Source organism: Taudactylus pleione, unplaced genomic scaffold (genome assembly GCF_031769625.1).
Source record: "Taudactylus pleione unplaced genomic scaffold, aTauple2 ptg000111l, whole genome shotgun sequence".
Classification (NCBI taxonomy): domain Eukaryota; kingdom Metazoa; phylum Chordata; class Amphibia; order Anura; family Myobatrachidae; genus Taudactylus; species Taudactylus pleione.
In genome coordinates this window covers 1,203,347-1,221,792 of record NW_028284513.1, presented here as the reverse complement: position 1 = coordinate 1,221,792, position 18,446 = coordinate 1,203,347, and the positions used below count along the sequence as shown (strand labels likewise).

At 43.1% G+C, this 18,446-nt stretch overlaps 1 protein-coding gene across 1 annotated transcript; it reads right to left on the bottom strand.

Annotated features, from left to right (window-relative positions):
* Positions 1-2,399: 2,399 nt before the first annotated feature.
* Positions 2,400-3,596, bottom strand: LOC148525145 (uncharacterized). The gene has a single exon (XM_088471152.1). The coding sequence runs from the start codon at positions 3,594-3,596 to the stop codon at positions 2,400-2,402; it is 1,197 nt and encodes a 398-aa protein (XP_088327278.1).
* Between the last annotated feature and the right edge of the window lie 14,850 nt (positions 3,597-18,446).

Sequence of the window (18,446 nt, the reverse complement as noted above, 5' to 3'; positions counted from 1 at the left end):
ACACACACACACACACATGTACACATACTCACCTATGTAACCTGTAGCATCGGTCCACTTGTCCGGTAAAGTATCCATAGGGGACCTGTGAAAAAAAACATACTCACCATCTCCTATGCGAGGTTCTGTCCTCTTCGTTCCAAAGTAGGCATCCCCGGACTTGGCAAAAAAAAAAAACGAAAACGCGATCCACGAACTTAGTACCGTTCTATAGAACGGTACTTCCCGAATGAGAGCTTAGCGGCGGGGTATCACCATGGAAACCCCGCTGCTAAGCGTTCATTGGCTGAGAGAGGCCATCTCCCGTCTCTCTCAGCCAATGAACGGCTCCCTCCATTGTAGTCAATGGTGGGAGCCGCAAGGTTATTAAAGTTTACCCTGCGGTACCAGCATGCGGGGCAGGCTTGCTGGGACTTGCAGTTCTACTTGTAAAGACAATGTTTGATATTCTTTATTTACACCACACCACACAATCAACCCGCCACCAGCCCCGGGCTATCAGCCTGGGCCTGGGGTGCCCTGGAGAGGGTGACCCCTTTATTGGGGGGGTCCCCAGCTCTCCAGGGATCCCCGGCCTGGGCTGACTAGCGGTCAGGGCTGATGCTGCGGCTGGGGGGCCCGGTGAAAGGGCTCCCCTGGCTGTGGCATCAGCCCCCCGCTAGAAAAAGTCCAGTGCTGGTTCTGGAACATACAGGGGAACCCTACTAATTTTTTGTCCCCTGTATTTCCAGAACCAGGACCGGATCAGAGCCCAGAGCTGGTTGCGCAGAATACGGGGGACCCCTACGTCGTTTGTCCCCCGTATTTTGGCAACCAGCGCTGGTTCTGACTAGCCCGGTGCTGGTTGTGCTTAAGTACAGGGGACCCCTACGTCGTTTGTCCCCTGTATTTAAGCACACCCAGCACTGGGTTACTAATGCCCGGGGCTGGTTGCTCTTTTTTGGGGGGGTGCACGCCATTTTTTTCTTTTTTTACACAGGTTTTTTTTTTTTTTTTACCACAGCAGCACAGACGGGCCTCACGGACCTGTCATTGCTCTGTGCCAATCACACAGATGCATGTAGCACGGATCTCCCGGGTTCGTGCTACATGCAAATGGGCACAATAACGCTGATTGGCTTCCTGTCTGCCACTCCTAGATGGGCCACGTGTTTGTGCCGCCCACTTGTGTCGCTTAGCATAGTCATCCAGCTACCTCGGTGCAACCTTTTGGCCTAAAACAATATTGTGAGGTGTGAGGTGTTCAGAATAGAGTGGAAATGAGTGGAAATTAATGTTATTGGGGTTATTAATAGCGTAGGAACAAAAAAAGGCCCATTTTATGTGATTTTAGCGTTTTTTTTTATTTTTTAAGAAAAAATCCAGATCCAAAACACAAAACCCAGAACCCAAAACACGGAAGGGTGGTTTTGGCAAAACCAATCCAGATCCAAAACACGAAGAAAGATCCAGATCCAAAACCAAAACACAAAACACGAAAAGTGGCCGGTGCACACCCCTAATATATATATATATATATATATATACAGTATGTTATGTTGGCTTGACAAAAGCGCGAAATAAAGCGCTGAAACGTTGTTTATACTATGCACTGACTTGTGTGCTGTTTTTTACGGAGTGCCGCCATTCGAACGATATATATATATATATATATATATATATACAGTATATATATATATATAAATCCACGATCTGGCACTCTGTGGGAAAATGAGTCAGCTGTGCCGGGTGCCCTTCCACAGCAAATCCACGAAATGTATCTGCTGAAATATATAGTCCCAAAGGAGGCACTCCGGACTCGTAGAAAAAAACACATCACAAGAGATACGGCATTCAGTGCAACGTTTCAACGCCTTTATTGGTGTTTTTGTCAAGCCAAATATACAGTGAAATGACTTACCCATCTTTAAATACCAAGCACCACACCAGCGTTATCGGCGTCACTGCCTACATCCGGTAACCAACAACGTGATAGCCGGAAGTGACGTCGAAACCACAATGTTACCATGGTGATATACACACAGCGAAAAACATATAAGACATATATACAATACAGTTAAAATCTACTAGAAATACAGCGTGCATGTCATAAACAAAGACAAAAACAAGTTTTATGGTATTCTAACTTACAAAATAGTACCATATATAGACAGCTCTGAATCACAGAACTTCATTACCTATAGAGGCTGTACATTGATGGCTACATAGAGTCCTAAGGCAAAAAGGAGGCAATAAATAAATAAATAAATACTGCCCCAAAGTAACCTATCGCATACCTAAATTAATATTTACAGACTAGTTAGAAATTGGCTACTAATAAACATACAGCAAAACACCACATTAGTAACCCGCTACTTATAGGTACGATAAATCCTATAAATAAAGTGTCAAGACATCAGCTAAACAAAACATTGTAGCCCTAAAGTTTCATTGAGGCCCCGTGGGGATAATGTATCAAGTTTAATAATCCACCGTGTTTCAACCTGCAATAATTTGCGTGAACGGTCACCTCCTCTAGTTAACGGGGGCACATGATCAATGATTCTGTACTTGAGGGAAGCTAGATTATGTTTTGCAAAGGCAAAATGCCTGGCCACCGGCTGTTCACTTGTGCCCGTCATCAAGGCAGCTCGGATGGCCGAGCGATGTTGCGCCATACGTTCCCTCAATGTGCATTCTGTTTTTCCAATATAAACTTTGGAACAGGTGATAGCATAAATGATGAACTTACTGGTACATGTCAAATAGTGCCTAATGTTGTACTTAACACCTGTGTAAGGGTGCCAAAACACTGGACCCACTTGTAATGACCTGCATGTGATGCAGTTAGGGCATCTGAAACATCCCAATTTGGGCGAACCCAAAAAGGAGGTTTTAGATTTTTTGCCCAAATTTGAGACATCATTATGTACTAAGAGATCTCTCAGATTCTTCCCCCTACGATAGCAGGGCATCAACATGGTGTTATGTAATGGTCTAAGATCTTTGTCTGAGGTGATAATCGGCCACAACGCTTTCGCCTGCTTATTTATGGTAGAGCTCATATGGTTATACTGGTTTACCCATATGTGTCTATCATGTGTGGCCTTATTGGATTGCTTGCCCATAATCAATACATCGTGTGGGATAGCTAAAGCTTTGGCTTTTGCTTTATCAAGGTTAACCTTAGAATAACCTCTCTGCAAAAATTTCTCATACATAGTGTCAAGTTGTAGGACTCCCTCGCTACGATCCCCAGAAATTCTGAGGGCACGTAAGAACTGTGAATATGGCAAAGCATTTTTAAGAGGTGCAGGATGTGCACTACTTGCAAGTAAAAAATTGTTTCTATCAGTAGCCTTTACAAAGAGTGAAGGTACTAATCTTCCTTCTTTCCTCGTCAAGGTTACATCAAGAAAATTAACACTGTGTAAATCCATGGAGAACGTAAATTTTACTGGTTCATTAAGATCATTATGACGCTCAATCAGCTCTGCAAACGACTGCATTGAACCACGCCATACGATCAATAGATCGTCTATATAACGAAAGTAAGTTATTATTTCTTTGGCTATATTCGGATCTGTGAAAAAGATGTCTTGCTCAACAGAGAACATGTACGCATTGGCGTACGATGGGACCACATTCGACCCCATCGCACAACCGGATAGTTGTAAATAAAAAGAACCATCGTACATAAAATAGTTACGTGTCAACACTAGATTTAACAGCTCCAGAAACAAGTCAATAGACGGTCCCTTGTAAAGGGAATTGTTGGTAATCAATCTCTTGGTAGCCTGTACACCAGCAGCGTGAGGGATGCAAGTGTACAGGCTAATAACATCAACTGAACATAACACACATTCAGAAGGCAAATCAGGTAACACAGTGAGAGCATTCAATAAACTGTTAGTATCCTTCAACAGGGTGGGTTTGGCCTGTATGCAAGGTTGTAATATGGCATCAAGTTGAAACCGGCTGATACAATGAACCTTGTGCCGCTATTATTGGACGTCCAGGAGGCCTAACGGGGTCCTTGTGCAATTTAGGAATCAAATAGAGTAACGGTCTAATAGGAAAATCTACCATCAGGGCTTTGATGATGGATGATGAGATTAAACCTTGTGTACATGCAGATGCTATTATTGAATCCAGCTCCTTCTTAAATGTGACCATCGGATCTTGAGCTAACTTTTTGTATGTTATATTATCGCTTAATTGTTTTTCAGCCTCAGCCTTATAGTCACGTAAATTGAGAACGACGATGGCACCCCCCTTGTCCGCTTGGCGGAATACTACATCGTCATATGCTGCAAGATCTTTAAGAGCAGATTGTTCTGCTTTACTTAGATTTCAGTGTCGTGGCTTCTTTATATTAGGATCGTCACTAATAGTTTTATCTAACAAGCTAATAAAGGTTTTCAACGAAGCATTGTTACTAACAGGATCGAATGTCGATCTTTCTTGTAGTTTCTGAAGTTGTATAGGTATGTCCGATGGTATCGATGTTTTGTCAGCGAAAAACTCTTTGATTTTGATGCCTCTATTGAGCTTATAAGTCTCTATTTTCCATTGCATGGTATCAAATGGAACTGTAGGAACAAAAGAAAGTCCTTTTCTCAAGACCGATAGTTCATCGGAAGTCAGAACTCTGTCCGATAAATTGAAAACTATGTCCTGCGGGTCCTTGGTGGTCTTCCCCTGCCTCTTGTTTTGTTGCCCTCTACGGGTATATTTGGGCCCACACCTAAAAAACATGCCCTAGTGCGGTTGCCCAATGGAGAATGTCCTCTCCCTCTAAATTTCTGAGTGCTAGCGTGATCTGTGTCACTTTCAGTAGTAACTGTATCTTCAGAGGTGTCAAATTTAGACCTATATAGAGTACGTCGAAAGAGAGGACGTCTGTCTGTTTTAGGGTAAGACCCAGTTAGCCAATGGTACACGCGTTGTTGGTCATAATCTAGATCTACCTTCTTTCTTTTTTCACCTTTAAATTTTATCAACTCGTTCTTATATGTTTCTAATTGAGTTTTCAGTTTTGAAATCCAACCACATTGTTTATCAGTTGTCAAAACGGGCAGACTACTGGCTTCTGTTAATTTGATTTTTTCTTTTGCCACAGTAATCTCCCTCTTAGACTCCTCTATAACTAAAAGCAACAAATCAAAAGAACATTTGTTCAAAATTGAAGTCCATTTTTTACAAAAATCAATATTGAACCGGCCGATAGTCGGGACATTCTTTATTCTAAACCCCCTCGGGATTTTTTTGTCTTTGAAATAGTTAGACAAAGTAAGTCCATGATAAAAATAGTCTATTTCTCTCTTCCTCAAACGTAATAGCTCATTAAACAATTCTTGAGGTGACGCAGCATTTATATGGTCAGACAAAACCTCATTAAATAATATGGGTTCTGCCTCTACTTCAGAGAAGCTAAACACTGCCCCTTGTTCTAAGGCAATATGTTGGTGCACACCTTCAACATTATCCATTGCCATGGATAAAGCTTAGAAAACAATAAGAACAATAAAAATGTCACATCAAAGAGTTACTGTGTATCACTGAAAGTCACTATATATGCCTCCAGGCAAAAAATTTGGTTAGCCTCCAGGTCCAACCGCGGACCAGACCATATGCAAACGCTGTAAATACACGAAAAATTCAGCTGAATAAAATCCAATAGTAACAAGTGAGAACTGCGCTAAAGATGTAGCTTCCTCACAGTATCCACGGTGCCTTGATAAACGGACTGACCATAATTACCTCCAGGTGAAAGTCAGAACGTAATACGTAGAAATCCACGATCCGGCACTCTGTGGGAAAACGAGTCAGCTGTGCCGGGTGCCCGTCCACAGCAAATCCACGAAATGTATCTGCTGAAATATATACTCCCAAAGGAGGCACTCCGGACTCGTAGAAAAAAACACATCACAAGAGATACGGCATTCAGTGCAACGTTTCAACGCCTTTATTTGCGTTTTTGTCAAGCCAAATATACAGTGAAATGACTTACCCAACTTTAAATACCAAGCACCACACCAGAGTGATTGGCGTCACTGCCTACATCCGGTAACCAACAACGTGATAGCCGGAAGTGATGTCGAAACCACAATGTTACCATGGTGATATACACACAGCGAAAAACATATAAGACATATATACAATACAGTTAGTAGTAGTACAGTAGTATTCCGCCAAGCGGACAAGGGGGGTGCCATCGTCGTTCTTAATTTACGTGACTATAAGGCTGAGGCTGAAAAACAATTAAGCGATAATATAACATACAAAAAGTTAGCTCAAGATCCGACGGTCACATTTAAGAAGGAGCTGGATTCAATAATAGCATCTGCATGTACACAAGGTTTAATCTCATCATCCATCATGAAAGCCCTGATGGTAGATTTTCCTATTAGACCATTACTCTATTTGATTCCTAAATTGCACAAGGACCCCGTTAGGCCTCCCGGACGCCCAATAATAGCGGCACGAGGTTCATTGTATCAGCCGGTTTCAACTTATCTTGATGCCATATTACAACCTTGCACACTGGCCAAACCCACCCTGTTGAAGGATACTAACAGTTTATTGAATGCTCTCACTGTGTTACCTGATTTGCCTTCTGAATGTGTGTTATGTTCAGTTGATGTTATTAGCCTGTACACTTGCATCCCTCACGCTGCTGGTGTACAGGCTACCAAGAGATTGATTACCAACAATTCCCTTTACAAGGGACCGTCTATTGACTTGTTTCTGGAGCTGTTAAATCTAGTGTTGACACGTAACTATTTTATGTACGATGGTTCTTTTTATTTACAACTATCCGGTTGTGCGATGGGGTCGAATGTGGCCCCATCGTACGCCAATGCGTACATGTTCTCTGTTGAGCAAGACATCTTTTTCACAGATCTGAATATAGCCAAAGAAATAATAACTTACTTTCGTTATATAGACGATCTATTGATCGTATGGCGTGGTTCAATGCAGTCGTTTGCAGAGCTGATTGAGCGTCATAATAATCTTAATGAACCAGTAAAATTTACGTTCTCCATGGATTTACACAGTGTTAATTTTCTTGATGTAACCTAGACGAGGAAAGAAGGAAGATTAGTACCTTCACTCTTTGTAAAGGCTACTGATAGAAACAATTTTTTACTTGCAAGTAGTGCACATCCTGCACCTCTTAAAAATGCTTTGCCATATTCACAGTTCTTACGTGCCCTCAGAATTTCTGGGGATCGTAGCGAGGGAGTCCTACAACTTGACACTATGTATGAGAAATTTTTGCAGAGAGGTTATTCTAAGGTTAACCTTGATAAAGCAAAAGCCAAAGCTTTAGCTATCCCACACGATGTATTGATTATGGGCAAGCAATCCAATAAGGCCACACATGATAGACACATATGGGTAAACCAGTATAACTATATGAGCTCTACCATAAATAAGCAGGCGAAAGCGTTGTGGCCGATTATCACCTCAGACAAAGATCTTAGACCATTACATAACACCATGTTGATGCCCTGCTATCATAGGGGGAAGAATCTGAGAGATCTCTTAGTACATAATGATTTCTCAAATTTGGGCAAAAAATCTAAAACCTCCTTTTTGGGTTCGCCCAAATTGGGATGTTTCAGATGCCCTAACTGCATCACATGCAGGTCATTACAAGTGGGTCCAGTGTTTTGGCACCCTTACACAGGTGTTAAGTACAACATTAGGCACTATTTGACATGTACCAGTAAGTTCATCATTTATGCTATCACCTGCCCTTGTTCCAAAGTTTATATTGGAAAAACAGAATGCACATTGAGGGAACGTATGGCGCAACATCGCTAGGCCATCCGAGCTGCCTTGATGACGGGCACAAGTGAACAGCCGGTGGCCAGGCATTTTGCCTTTGCAAAACATAATCTAGCTTCCCTCAAGTACAGAATCATTGATCATGTGCCCCCGTTAACTAGAGGAGGTGACCGTTCACGCAAATTATTGCAGGTTGAAACACGGTGGATTATTAAACTTGATACATTATCCCCACGGGGCGACAATGAAACTTTAGGGCTACAATGTTTTGTTTAGGTGATGTCTTGACACTTTATTTATAGGATTTATCGTACCTATAAGTAGCGGGTTACTAATGTGGTGTTTTGCTGTATATTTATTAGTAGCCAATTTCTAACTAGTCTGTAAATATTAATTTAGGTATGCGATAGGTTACTTTGGGGCAGTATTTATTTATTTATTTATTGCCTCCTTTTTGCCTTAGGACTCTATGTAGCCATCAATGTACAGCCTCTATAGGTAATGAAGTTCTGTGATTCAGAGCTGTCTATATATGGTACTATTTTGTAAGTTAGAATATCATAAAACTTGTTATTGTCTTTGTTTATGACATGCACGCTGTATTTCTAGTAGATTTTAACTGTATTGTATATATGTCTTATATGTTTTTCGCTGTGTGTATATCACCATGGTAACATTGTGGTTTCGACGTCACTTCCGGCTATCACGTTGTTGGTTACCGGATGTAGGCAGTGACGCCGATCACGCTGGTGTGGTGCTTGGTATTTAAAGTTGGGTAAGTCATTTCACTGTATATTTGGCTTGACAAAAACGCAAATAAAGGCGTTGAAACGTTGCACTGAATGCCGTATCTCTTGTGATGTGTTTTTTTCTACGAGTCCGGAGTGCCTCCTTTGGGAGTATATATATATATATATATATATATATAAAACAATATATATACACACACACGTCACACATACATTACACACACTTACCATGCTGCAGGTTTGAGATGGGACCAGGCACCATGTCAATAAGCCCCGCTCCCACGCTGCAAAATGTCGCCATTCACGGATCAATTGGGAGGGGGCGGAGCCAAATGATGCAATTCTAATTCCATTGCATCATATTAGCTCCGCCTCCTCCCCATTGACCCACATTTTGCAGCGAGGGGGCGGAGCTTATTGACATGGTGCCTGGTCCCATCTCCAACCTGCAGCATGGTAAGTGTGTGTGTAATGTATGTGTGACATATGTGTGTGTGTTTAAATATATATATATATATATATACACATACATAATTGCGTCATTTTGTCGTGAGGGGGTGGGGCTTAATACTACTCAGAACTCCCCCTAGCGTGCGCTACTTATATATATATATATATATGTAAATATACTATATATATATATGTATATATATATATATATACACATATGCTGTATATATATACTGATGTGAATGCCCAAATATTCTCTGTAAAGTGCTGGAGAATATGTGTGCGCTATATAAATAACTGGTAATAAATAAATAAACTATCATGTTTCCAGATTAGGCAGACAGGTTGGCTAGGTCTGGATAATGGGGAAATGCAAAAGTGAGATAGTTTGTGCAAGATTAATTCACACAGTTATATGTTTTTCTTCACAGTGATACTGGAGCTAACAGTCCGGAATCAATACTATTTACAGTGATTATTTCTGTTTCTGCTGTTCTTGGTAAGTGTCTCAAATAGATATTATATAAAAGACATTTATTTTTAATAAAAAGCTTCTATTATAAATAGGTTTCTCATTTTATACTTTCTGTGTCCCATCCCCTTTAAAATTGGTGACTTTCCATCATACTTGCCTAAACTCCCAGAAGTAGCGTGAGGCTCACGATTTTTCGGGTAATCCCCCGCACCCCCGGAAGTGTAGGCAAATCTCCCGCATCCTGCCCACTTCCTAGTGATGCAGGCAGGATGGGGAGATTTAATAAGGAATTTGCGGGTCCGCGAAAAGGGGGCAGGCTTAAATGGCGCGATTTGCATCATTTAGCCCCGGGCCCTCCTCGCGGACCTGGAAATCGAGGATTTTCCTAGGAAAGAGACGGGACCTATTTACACCCGGTCTACGGCAGCACTTCTCCCAGTTGCTCCTGCAAAGGAGGACTACAAAGTCAGTAGGTATGCTTTCCATATTTATCATGTGACCACCATCCAGCGCTGACTGCTACTGCACCAGTTTCCCTACCTGTTCTGGGTCCAGCACTTAGCGATTATGCCTTCAGCGTTTGGCAGTATGTCAGTACCTGAGAACTTCTGTATATCAAACACTCCTTTCCCCTCCCACAGCAGCAGTCTCCTATGCCTATGCTCACGGCACCCCCTCCCCAGCGCATAGCCCCTAAGGGGGTGTGGTCACACCTCCCGTGATTAGGCCACGCCTCCTTCCCCTCGGGTCCAGTGCAACTCTCAGCTCCCCAGGCTGTGAGTGTCCATGAGTCTGCATATTTTATAAAATGAGTATACCAGTTCTCTAATATTAACATAAGGTACAGATGGAGTTATTTATAGTTAGATAAATGGCATAACAGAGAGTCTGACTGTTACATGTTTCAGTGATCATGCCTTCTATCTCTAATCACACTGCACAATAGTTTTACTATTGAGTGGCTAAGGTTAGTATGTTATGGTTGGCTATGTTCCCCACAACCTGGAGGCACTCATTCACACCATTTTGTTAAATATGCTCTATCTGTACTCTCTAAATTGAGGTGATATAGGTGGAAAATATGTTTAAGTTGTAGAACATATTTAGTGGCCTATTGCCATTCACACATATATGCCGAAAACGAACACCCTTATTGCCTGCATTTGCGTTGGTAGCGAAGCCGAGAGGGAGGCGGAGCGGGTACAAATTACCCGGGCCCAGGCTCGCTGCAGGGGCCCGGCGGGGGCCCGGGTCCTGCACTTCTCCCCCTCCCTCTTAAGTCACAGCAGCCCAGCACACGCTGCTGTGTGCTGGGCTGCACTGGGAGACTGCTCGTGACTGCTAAAGCAGTAGCCGGAGCAGTCTCCTATGCCTATGGAGTGAGTGATCACACAGATCGTGCCCAGCCCCCCCATTGGCTATGCACCGGGCTGAGGGGCACACAGCAGTCCGTCCGTCAGTCCCCCTCCAGGTGCTGAAGTTATTATTATTATTTTGGCCACGCCTCCCACGATTAGGCCACTACCCTTGTCACCAGGGCCCGGCGCGGCACTCGTCGGCCCTGTGCGTCGGTGCTATTAATCATGGCTTTGTGCCGGGACAGCTGATCTGATAGGTGAATCATAAAATCATTAATTTCGCTACAAATGCATAGTTGACTACCTTTGGCTTCTCCTCCCCAGGAGAAGCCTTGGTAGGAGAAGCAGGTGGACTGTGATGGGGGCGGGCCCTGACGGTTCACGTCATTAAGCCCCACCCCCTTGATTTACATTTAAATAGGGGCGGGGCTAAATGATGCGATTCACTGAGAATCGCGTCATTAAGCCCCGTCCCCTACACGGGGATCCTTCAATAGGAAGTGGGCAGTATGCGGGAGAAGTGCCTACCCTTCCGGGGGTGCGGGGGGTTATCCGAAAAATCGGGAGCCTCCCGTGAAAACCGGGAGGGTAGGCATTTAACTAATGGGACAGGTAAAGTTTACACTGCTGGGTTCTGTTACGGCAATGTTACCGACCTTAGGTCAGCGCATGTGCTCTGACTCAGCTGGGGAAAGTAGAGGGATTTAAATAGAGCTGTTTACTTAGTTTTAGATTGTATACATATTTTTATAATATATATATATATATATATATATATATATATATATATATATATATATAGTTAATACATATTTCTATTCATGGACAAATGCAGAAATACAAATATAATGTGAAAAAATGTTAATATAATTTATGTCTGTTGTTACAGGGGCAGGCACAGTATATGTATACTATAAATTTATGACCATCCGGAGTAGAGACTTGCAAGTGAACCATCCTGTTGCCCACAAGATCCTGCTCCTGATTGGCTGGACGTCCTGTGGGGGGATTATGGGCACTGCTTTTTTACAGGTTTGTAAAAGTGTGAAACATCCCATACACAGTTACAAAGTTTAGGTATCTTAAAATCACAAACACTCTGGTAGAGTATTTGATTGCTAGCCTAATGGTTAAGAAGAACCTTTAAACATGTTTATAATAAATAATGGACCACTGACAATAGATGCAGCATTGTGCCTTTATGCAGATTGAATGGCAGGAGGAAATACTTAGGTGCACTCTGTATGTGGGAACTGAAGCAGCTTTGTCAGGGATAAGGTTTTAGGGGTCTATGTACTAAGGGGAGATAAGGGGTTAGAGACGCTAAAGGCAGAGAAAATCCCTGTACATACCACTTCTCTGTATATACTAAAGGGATTTTCTCTGCCTGCAGCCTGCCAGCGCTAAATTCAGGCTACAACATCACACTGCACCTGGGGCACTTATAGCGCTGCCATAGACACCTATGGCAGCGCTAAGTATCCCAGGTATCATACTTGCCTACTTTTGAAAAAGCATTTCAGGGAGATTGTGAAAGCACCAGGTATGAGCGTGCGATAAAGTGGGTGTTTACTGCGGCAGCTGAGAGACATGTCAGAAAATTGACTTACATCCAAATGTAAACGAGTCCCAAAGCAAGATCTACTTATTGATAAAAAGTTAAAAGACACTGATATCAGAAAATGCATGTAGCCATAGGGATCATTGGGGCAGATGTATGATAGCGGCACTTACCGTGCCGCTATAACGCTTCCCGCTTCGCCTCTTTACCGAGGCGAAGCAGGAAGCACTACCGATGTGATGTAAGAACATCTCATCGGCCGGAGAGGGGGAGCGTAAACTCTCCCTCCGGCGCTACCCGCTAAAGACCACAGCGCATCAGCCTAGTGCTGATGCCCTGTATCTCTGTCCCGGCCAGCTCCACTGAGCATGCGCGGGATCTCGCAAGTATTGCGAGATCCCCGCGTGCAGCCGAGAGCCGGCAGACGTCGCTGCAGGGACATTACTGTCCCTGCTGTGGAGATAGGGAAGCCATGCTGTAGCTATCGCTAACGACAGCTACAGCAGGCCGAATGGTCAGGCGATATGACCGTTCGTACATTGCCCAGGCTATTGGCGCCCCTGTCATTTACCGCCCAGACCCCCAATCATACATGGGGGCAAATCGGTATCAGCGCACATACCGTGCGCTGATACCGCTTCTGGGATTCATACATCTCCCCCATTGTGCCTTAGAACCAATGCATGGAAATTATACTAATGATCCCATTTGAATGTATATATCTCTCTGTTTTTTAGTAATATAACAGCTTCATAATTGGGGTAAGGTGCAATCAGGGAGATTTCTGAACTCTTCAGGGAGTCAGGGAGATTGCTACTATTGCAGGGAGACTACCTGACAATGAGGGAGAGTTGGCAAGTATGCAGTTATTACTAAGGGGAGAGGGCACTTACCTGTCAGGTGACTTCTCCAGCGCTGATATCGCCGCCTGTAGCTGCCAGTATCTGCTTCTCCTTACTGGAGAAGCAGCCAGGAAGCACTGTTGCCAACTCTGAAATGAGAAACAAGCAACTCTTGAGTGAAAAACAAGCCCAAAACAAGCCCAACCCAATCCGATAAAGCCCAAAGCATAAGCCCAACGTAATATGGTGGTACTGGTGGGGTAATTTAATGAAAACCACAAACGTTATTGTTTATTGTTCATTTTATTAAAATACATATAAATATTTGCAAAGCACGGCTTTTCCCTGCTCTACGAATAAACTCCACTGTGCGAAGTAAAGTGCAGGGCGCTCCGGGGCCTGATTCGGCATAGGACGGAATTGCAAAGCCGCATACAAGCAGCTTTGTAATTCCATCCTTGTTAAAATGCAAATGCAGCAGAAGGTGTCTGAAATCTCCTTGCTGCATCTGCGATCCCAGGCTGCGACCGAGGTTGCAGTCTGGGATCACCATTGCACCCATCGATTGGTCAGGCTGCGGAAGCTGAAGCTGGCCATGTTCTGTCATCCTGCAAGGCCAGGAAGTCTGCATCCATGGATGCAGAACCTAGCCTTGCCACTCCCGGAAAACGGGGGCTAAATGCCCTCGTTTACGGGAATGCAGAAAACAGAGGCAACATGCCCCCGTTTCCAGGAACGTAGGCCGTCTCCGCCCTGCAAACTCCTCTGCCTGTCAATCAGGCAAATGCATACAGGTGCCTGTGTGATATAGCAGGACCCGTTCTGCACATGAGCAGAATGGGTCCTGCACAGATTCCCAAGCAACTAGTGTGCACTGTTGAATCAGGCCCTCTGTGCGTGGTAAAGTACAGGACAAAAGAGTCATTTAAACAAACACGTCAAAACAAAATAACTGACATATGGGAAACTTTAACTTCTATTGATCGTTTAATCGAGTCATTCTAGTTTACAAAATCCATATAACTACATATTATTTATTTATTATTTATTTATTAACAGTTTCTTATATAGCGCAGCAAATTCCGTTGCGCTTTACAATTTGAATCAAGATTAACATTATACTGGGTTGTAAAAGACATACATACATGACATACATAAGGGTAAGAGGGCCCTGCTCACAAGCTTACAATCTATAGGGAAATAGGTGTTGATACACAAGGAGAGGTGCTATTGCAAATAGGTCCAGCCCAATTGCAGATATTCTTGGTGGGCTGTATAATCCAATCACACTGGAAAGTTGGCCTAGGGTTAGGAGGATGTTCAATTGAAGAAAGAGAAGATGTGATAAGTGTTTACTATAAGAAGAGAGTTAGATAGGGAGCTATAAAAGGTTAGGTGGGCGGTCCTGGAATCTGATAAGCTTGTCTAAAGAGGTGAGTTTTCAGAGAACGCTTGAATGTTTGGAAACTAGTGGAAAGTCTTATTGTGCATGGGAGGGCATTCCACAGGGTGGGTGCAGCCCGAAAAAAGTCCTGTAACCGTGCATGGGAACAAGTAATGCGCGGGGATGAGAGACGCAGATCTTGTGCAGAACGGAGATGTCGGGTTGGAAGATATTTTGAGATAAGTGAAGAGATGTATGTTGGTGTGGTTTGGTTAATAGCTTTATGTGTGAGTGCAAGTATTTTAAATTGAATACGGTAGAAGACTGGCAGCCAATGGAGGGACTGACAGAGTGGATCAGCAGACACTGAACGTTTGGTGAGAAAGATCAACCTCGCAGCTGCATTCAAAATGGATTGTAGTGGGGAGAGCCTGTTTTTGGGAAGACCAATAAGGAGACTATTGCAATAGTCAATGCGGGAAATTATGAGTGCGTGTATAAGAGTTTTTGCAGTGTCTTGAGTAAGATATGATCGAATTTTGGCTATGTTTCTTAGATGCATGTAACAGGATTTAGAGACAGATTGAATGTGGGGAACAAAGACAGTTCAGAGTCAAGGATGACACCTAGGCAGCGAGCTTGTGAGGTGGGGTAGATTGTCGAGTTGTCAACAGTAATAGAGATATCAGGTTGGTAACCGCTATTGGCTGGTGGAAATATAATTAATTCTGTTTTGGATATATTAAGTTTGAGGTGGCGAGATGACATCCAAGATGAAATGGCAGAGAGACATTCAGTGACACGGACCAGCACAGATGGTGACAAATCTGGGGAGGATAGGTAAATTTGAGTATCGTCCGCGTACAGATGATACTGAAAACCAAAAGAGCTGATTAGTTTGCCAAGAGAGGTGGTATATATTGAGAAAAGCAGAGGACCTAATACTGAACCTTGTGGTACTCCAACTGATAGAGGTAGCGAAGTGGAGTTAGAATCAGAAAAGCGAACAGTGAAAGAGCGATTAGATAGGTAAGATGAGAACCAAGAAAGGGCTGTGTCTTGAAGACCTATGGATTGTAGTGTTTGTATGAGAAGAGAGTGGTCAACAGTGTCAAAGGCAGCTGAGAGATCTAGAAAAATTAGAAGTGAATAATGGCCTTTAGCCTTGGCAGTGACCAGATCATTTACTACCTTAGCCAGTGCTGTCTCAGTGGAGTGTTGGGAACGAAAGCCTGACTGAAGTGGATCCAATAAGTTGTGGGTGTTAAGAAAGTGTGTGAGGCGAGTGTAGGCAAGTCTCTCCAGTAGCTTGGAGGGGCAAGGTAGCTGGGAGATAGGACGGTAATTTGAGAGAGAGTTAGGGTCAGAATTTTGTTTTTTCAAAATGGGAGTGATCACTGCATGCTTGAACAGTGATGGAAAGATACCAGTAGAGAAAGAGAGATTACAGATTTTAGTTAAGTGTGGAATGAGCACAGGAGACAGAGCTTTACTGATTTGTGAGGGTGTAGGATCAAGAGGAGAGGTAGTAGAGTAGGAGGATGAGAAGAGTGTAGCTACTTCATCTTCATTAGTGGGGTCAAATGATGAGAACGTGCCATTGGGTTCAGGTAGGGAATTGAACAAGACCCTGGCTGAGGAAGTGCATACCATTTCATTTCGGATATTATCAATCTTGTTTTTGAAATAGGAAGCAAGATCTTGTGCACTGATAGTAGCAGGTGGGTTGGGTGATGGAGGGTTAAGAAGTGATTTAAATGTATTAAAAAGTCGCTTGGGGTTAGAGGCTTGGTCAGAGATAACAGATTGGAAATATATCTGTTTGGCATTATCCAGTGCATTACGATAAGAGTGGTAGATTGTCCTATACGTGAGGAAGTCACTTGGAGTATGAGACTTTCGCCACTTACGTTCTACTTTACGTGAGAGTTTTTGTAGGTGTCTTGTGAATTTGGAATGCCACGGCTGACGTCTAAGTCTACGCAGAATGTGATGGGTAGCTGGAGCTACTTCATCAAGGGCTAGTTCTAGGGTCTGGTTCAGGTGTGATACAGCAGTCTCAGGAGAAGTGAAAGTAGAAATAGGTAAGAGTGATTGTTGCAGAGAGGTGGATAGTTGTTCAAAATTAATAGTATTAATATCTCTGCGGGTTTGAGGAGGTTTGGTTGATTTGCTTGGCATTGAGGCTGATGTAATGGAGGAGAGTGTGCAGGTGATAAGGTTATGATCTGAGAGAGGGAAAGGAGAATTAGTGAAATCAGAGACTGAGCATAGTCTGGTAAATACAAGATCAAGGCAGTGGCCATCTTGATGAGTAGAGGAGTCAGTCCATTGGGAGAGGCCAAGAGAGGATGTTAAGGAGAGAAGTTTGGAGGCATGAGGGGATTGTGGACTGTCAATGGGGATATTGAAATCACCCATGATGATGGTGGAGATGTCAGAGGATAGGAAGTGAGGGAGCCAGGCAGAAAAATGTTCCAGAAATTGATTGGGTGGTCCAGGTGGACGATAGATAGCAGCAATGCGCAGAGAGAAAGGAGTGAAAGTCCTAATAGAATGTACTTCAAATGATGTAAATGTAAGGGATAGTACCTGTGGAATAACTGTGTATGTAAAAGATTGGGACAGTAGTATTCCTACTCCACCTCCTTTACTATTACCAGGCCTGGAGGTATGTGTGAAGTGTAGACCACCATGTGAGAGTGCTGCAGGGGAGGCAGTGTCTGTTTGTGTGAGCCATGTTTCTGTTAATGCCAGAAGATTGAGGTTATTAGAAATAAAGAGGTCATGGATGGATGTTAGTTTGTTGCAGACAGAGCGTGCATTCCATAAGGCACATTTCAGTGTTTTGGAGGGTGATGGGAGGCATGTGATGTGTCTGAGGTTTGCTGGATTTATATTCCGTGAGTAGGGCATGTGTGTAGGGCCTGGATTTGGTGATATGTCACCAGCTAAGAGAAGTAGAAGGAGAGAGACATAAATATAGTTCTGTGTTTTGTATGAAAGTTTTTTATGGAAACAGGTTGTGGATGTTATGGTCAATTTAGAAAGATAAGTAAATAGCTCATGTGCGTTCATAAGAGGGGAGTAGATTATTGAGGCTGCAATGTGTACAGAGGGGTGAGCTGCAGGGAGAGTAAAGGATGAAATAGCCTTAGAGAACATGCCATGGAGTGAAATAAGAATGAATAATGTATGGTACATGATGGTTTAGAATAAAAAGAGAAAATCCGTAGAATATAAATAGATATTGTTTGCATTTAGAAATTACCTGCTTTATGATGTTGTTCAATGTTTGTTCAACTGGTTTTTAACTGTTCATTTTGATACTTTATGCATAGGATACTTCATGCATGGGATGCCCAGCTCAATCGAGCCCAGCTCTCTAGATCTGACTAGTAAGATACAGAGAGATATACATACAGACAGACAGCTAAACATAAATGGATTGGTGAAGGAGCTATATAACATTTGCTCACCTTAGTAGTGGGACCTGGCTATCAAGCCCAAGAACAAGCTACCTAAAAAAAAATAAGCCCAAAAACAAGCAACAAGCAACCAGCCAAAAAAACAAGCAACTGGGAAAATAACAAGCCCAATTCCGCTTGTTGTAAGCGTACTTGGCAACTATGGCAGGAAGTGCTTGTTGTCATTGTAAAGTGTGTTGATAAAGTTTTTACAAAAATAAAAAAAGTCACTGCTGCACTGCTGGCCAGGAGATGGTGAGTCACACAGAGCTGTCTGGGGAAAGGGGTCTCAGCTGTTACCGCAGAGGAGGTTACTTAGCGGCCACTCTCCTCTGCAGGTATATTTTTAGTAACAACTGCGGTAGCCAGCTCCTGCTTCACAGC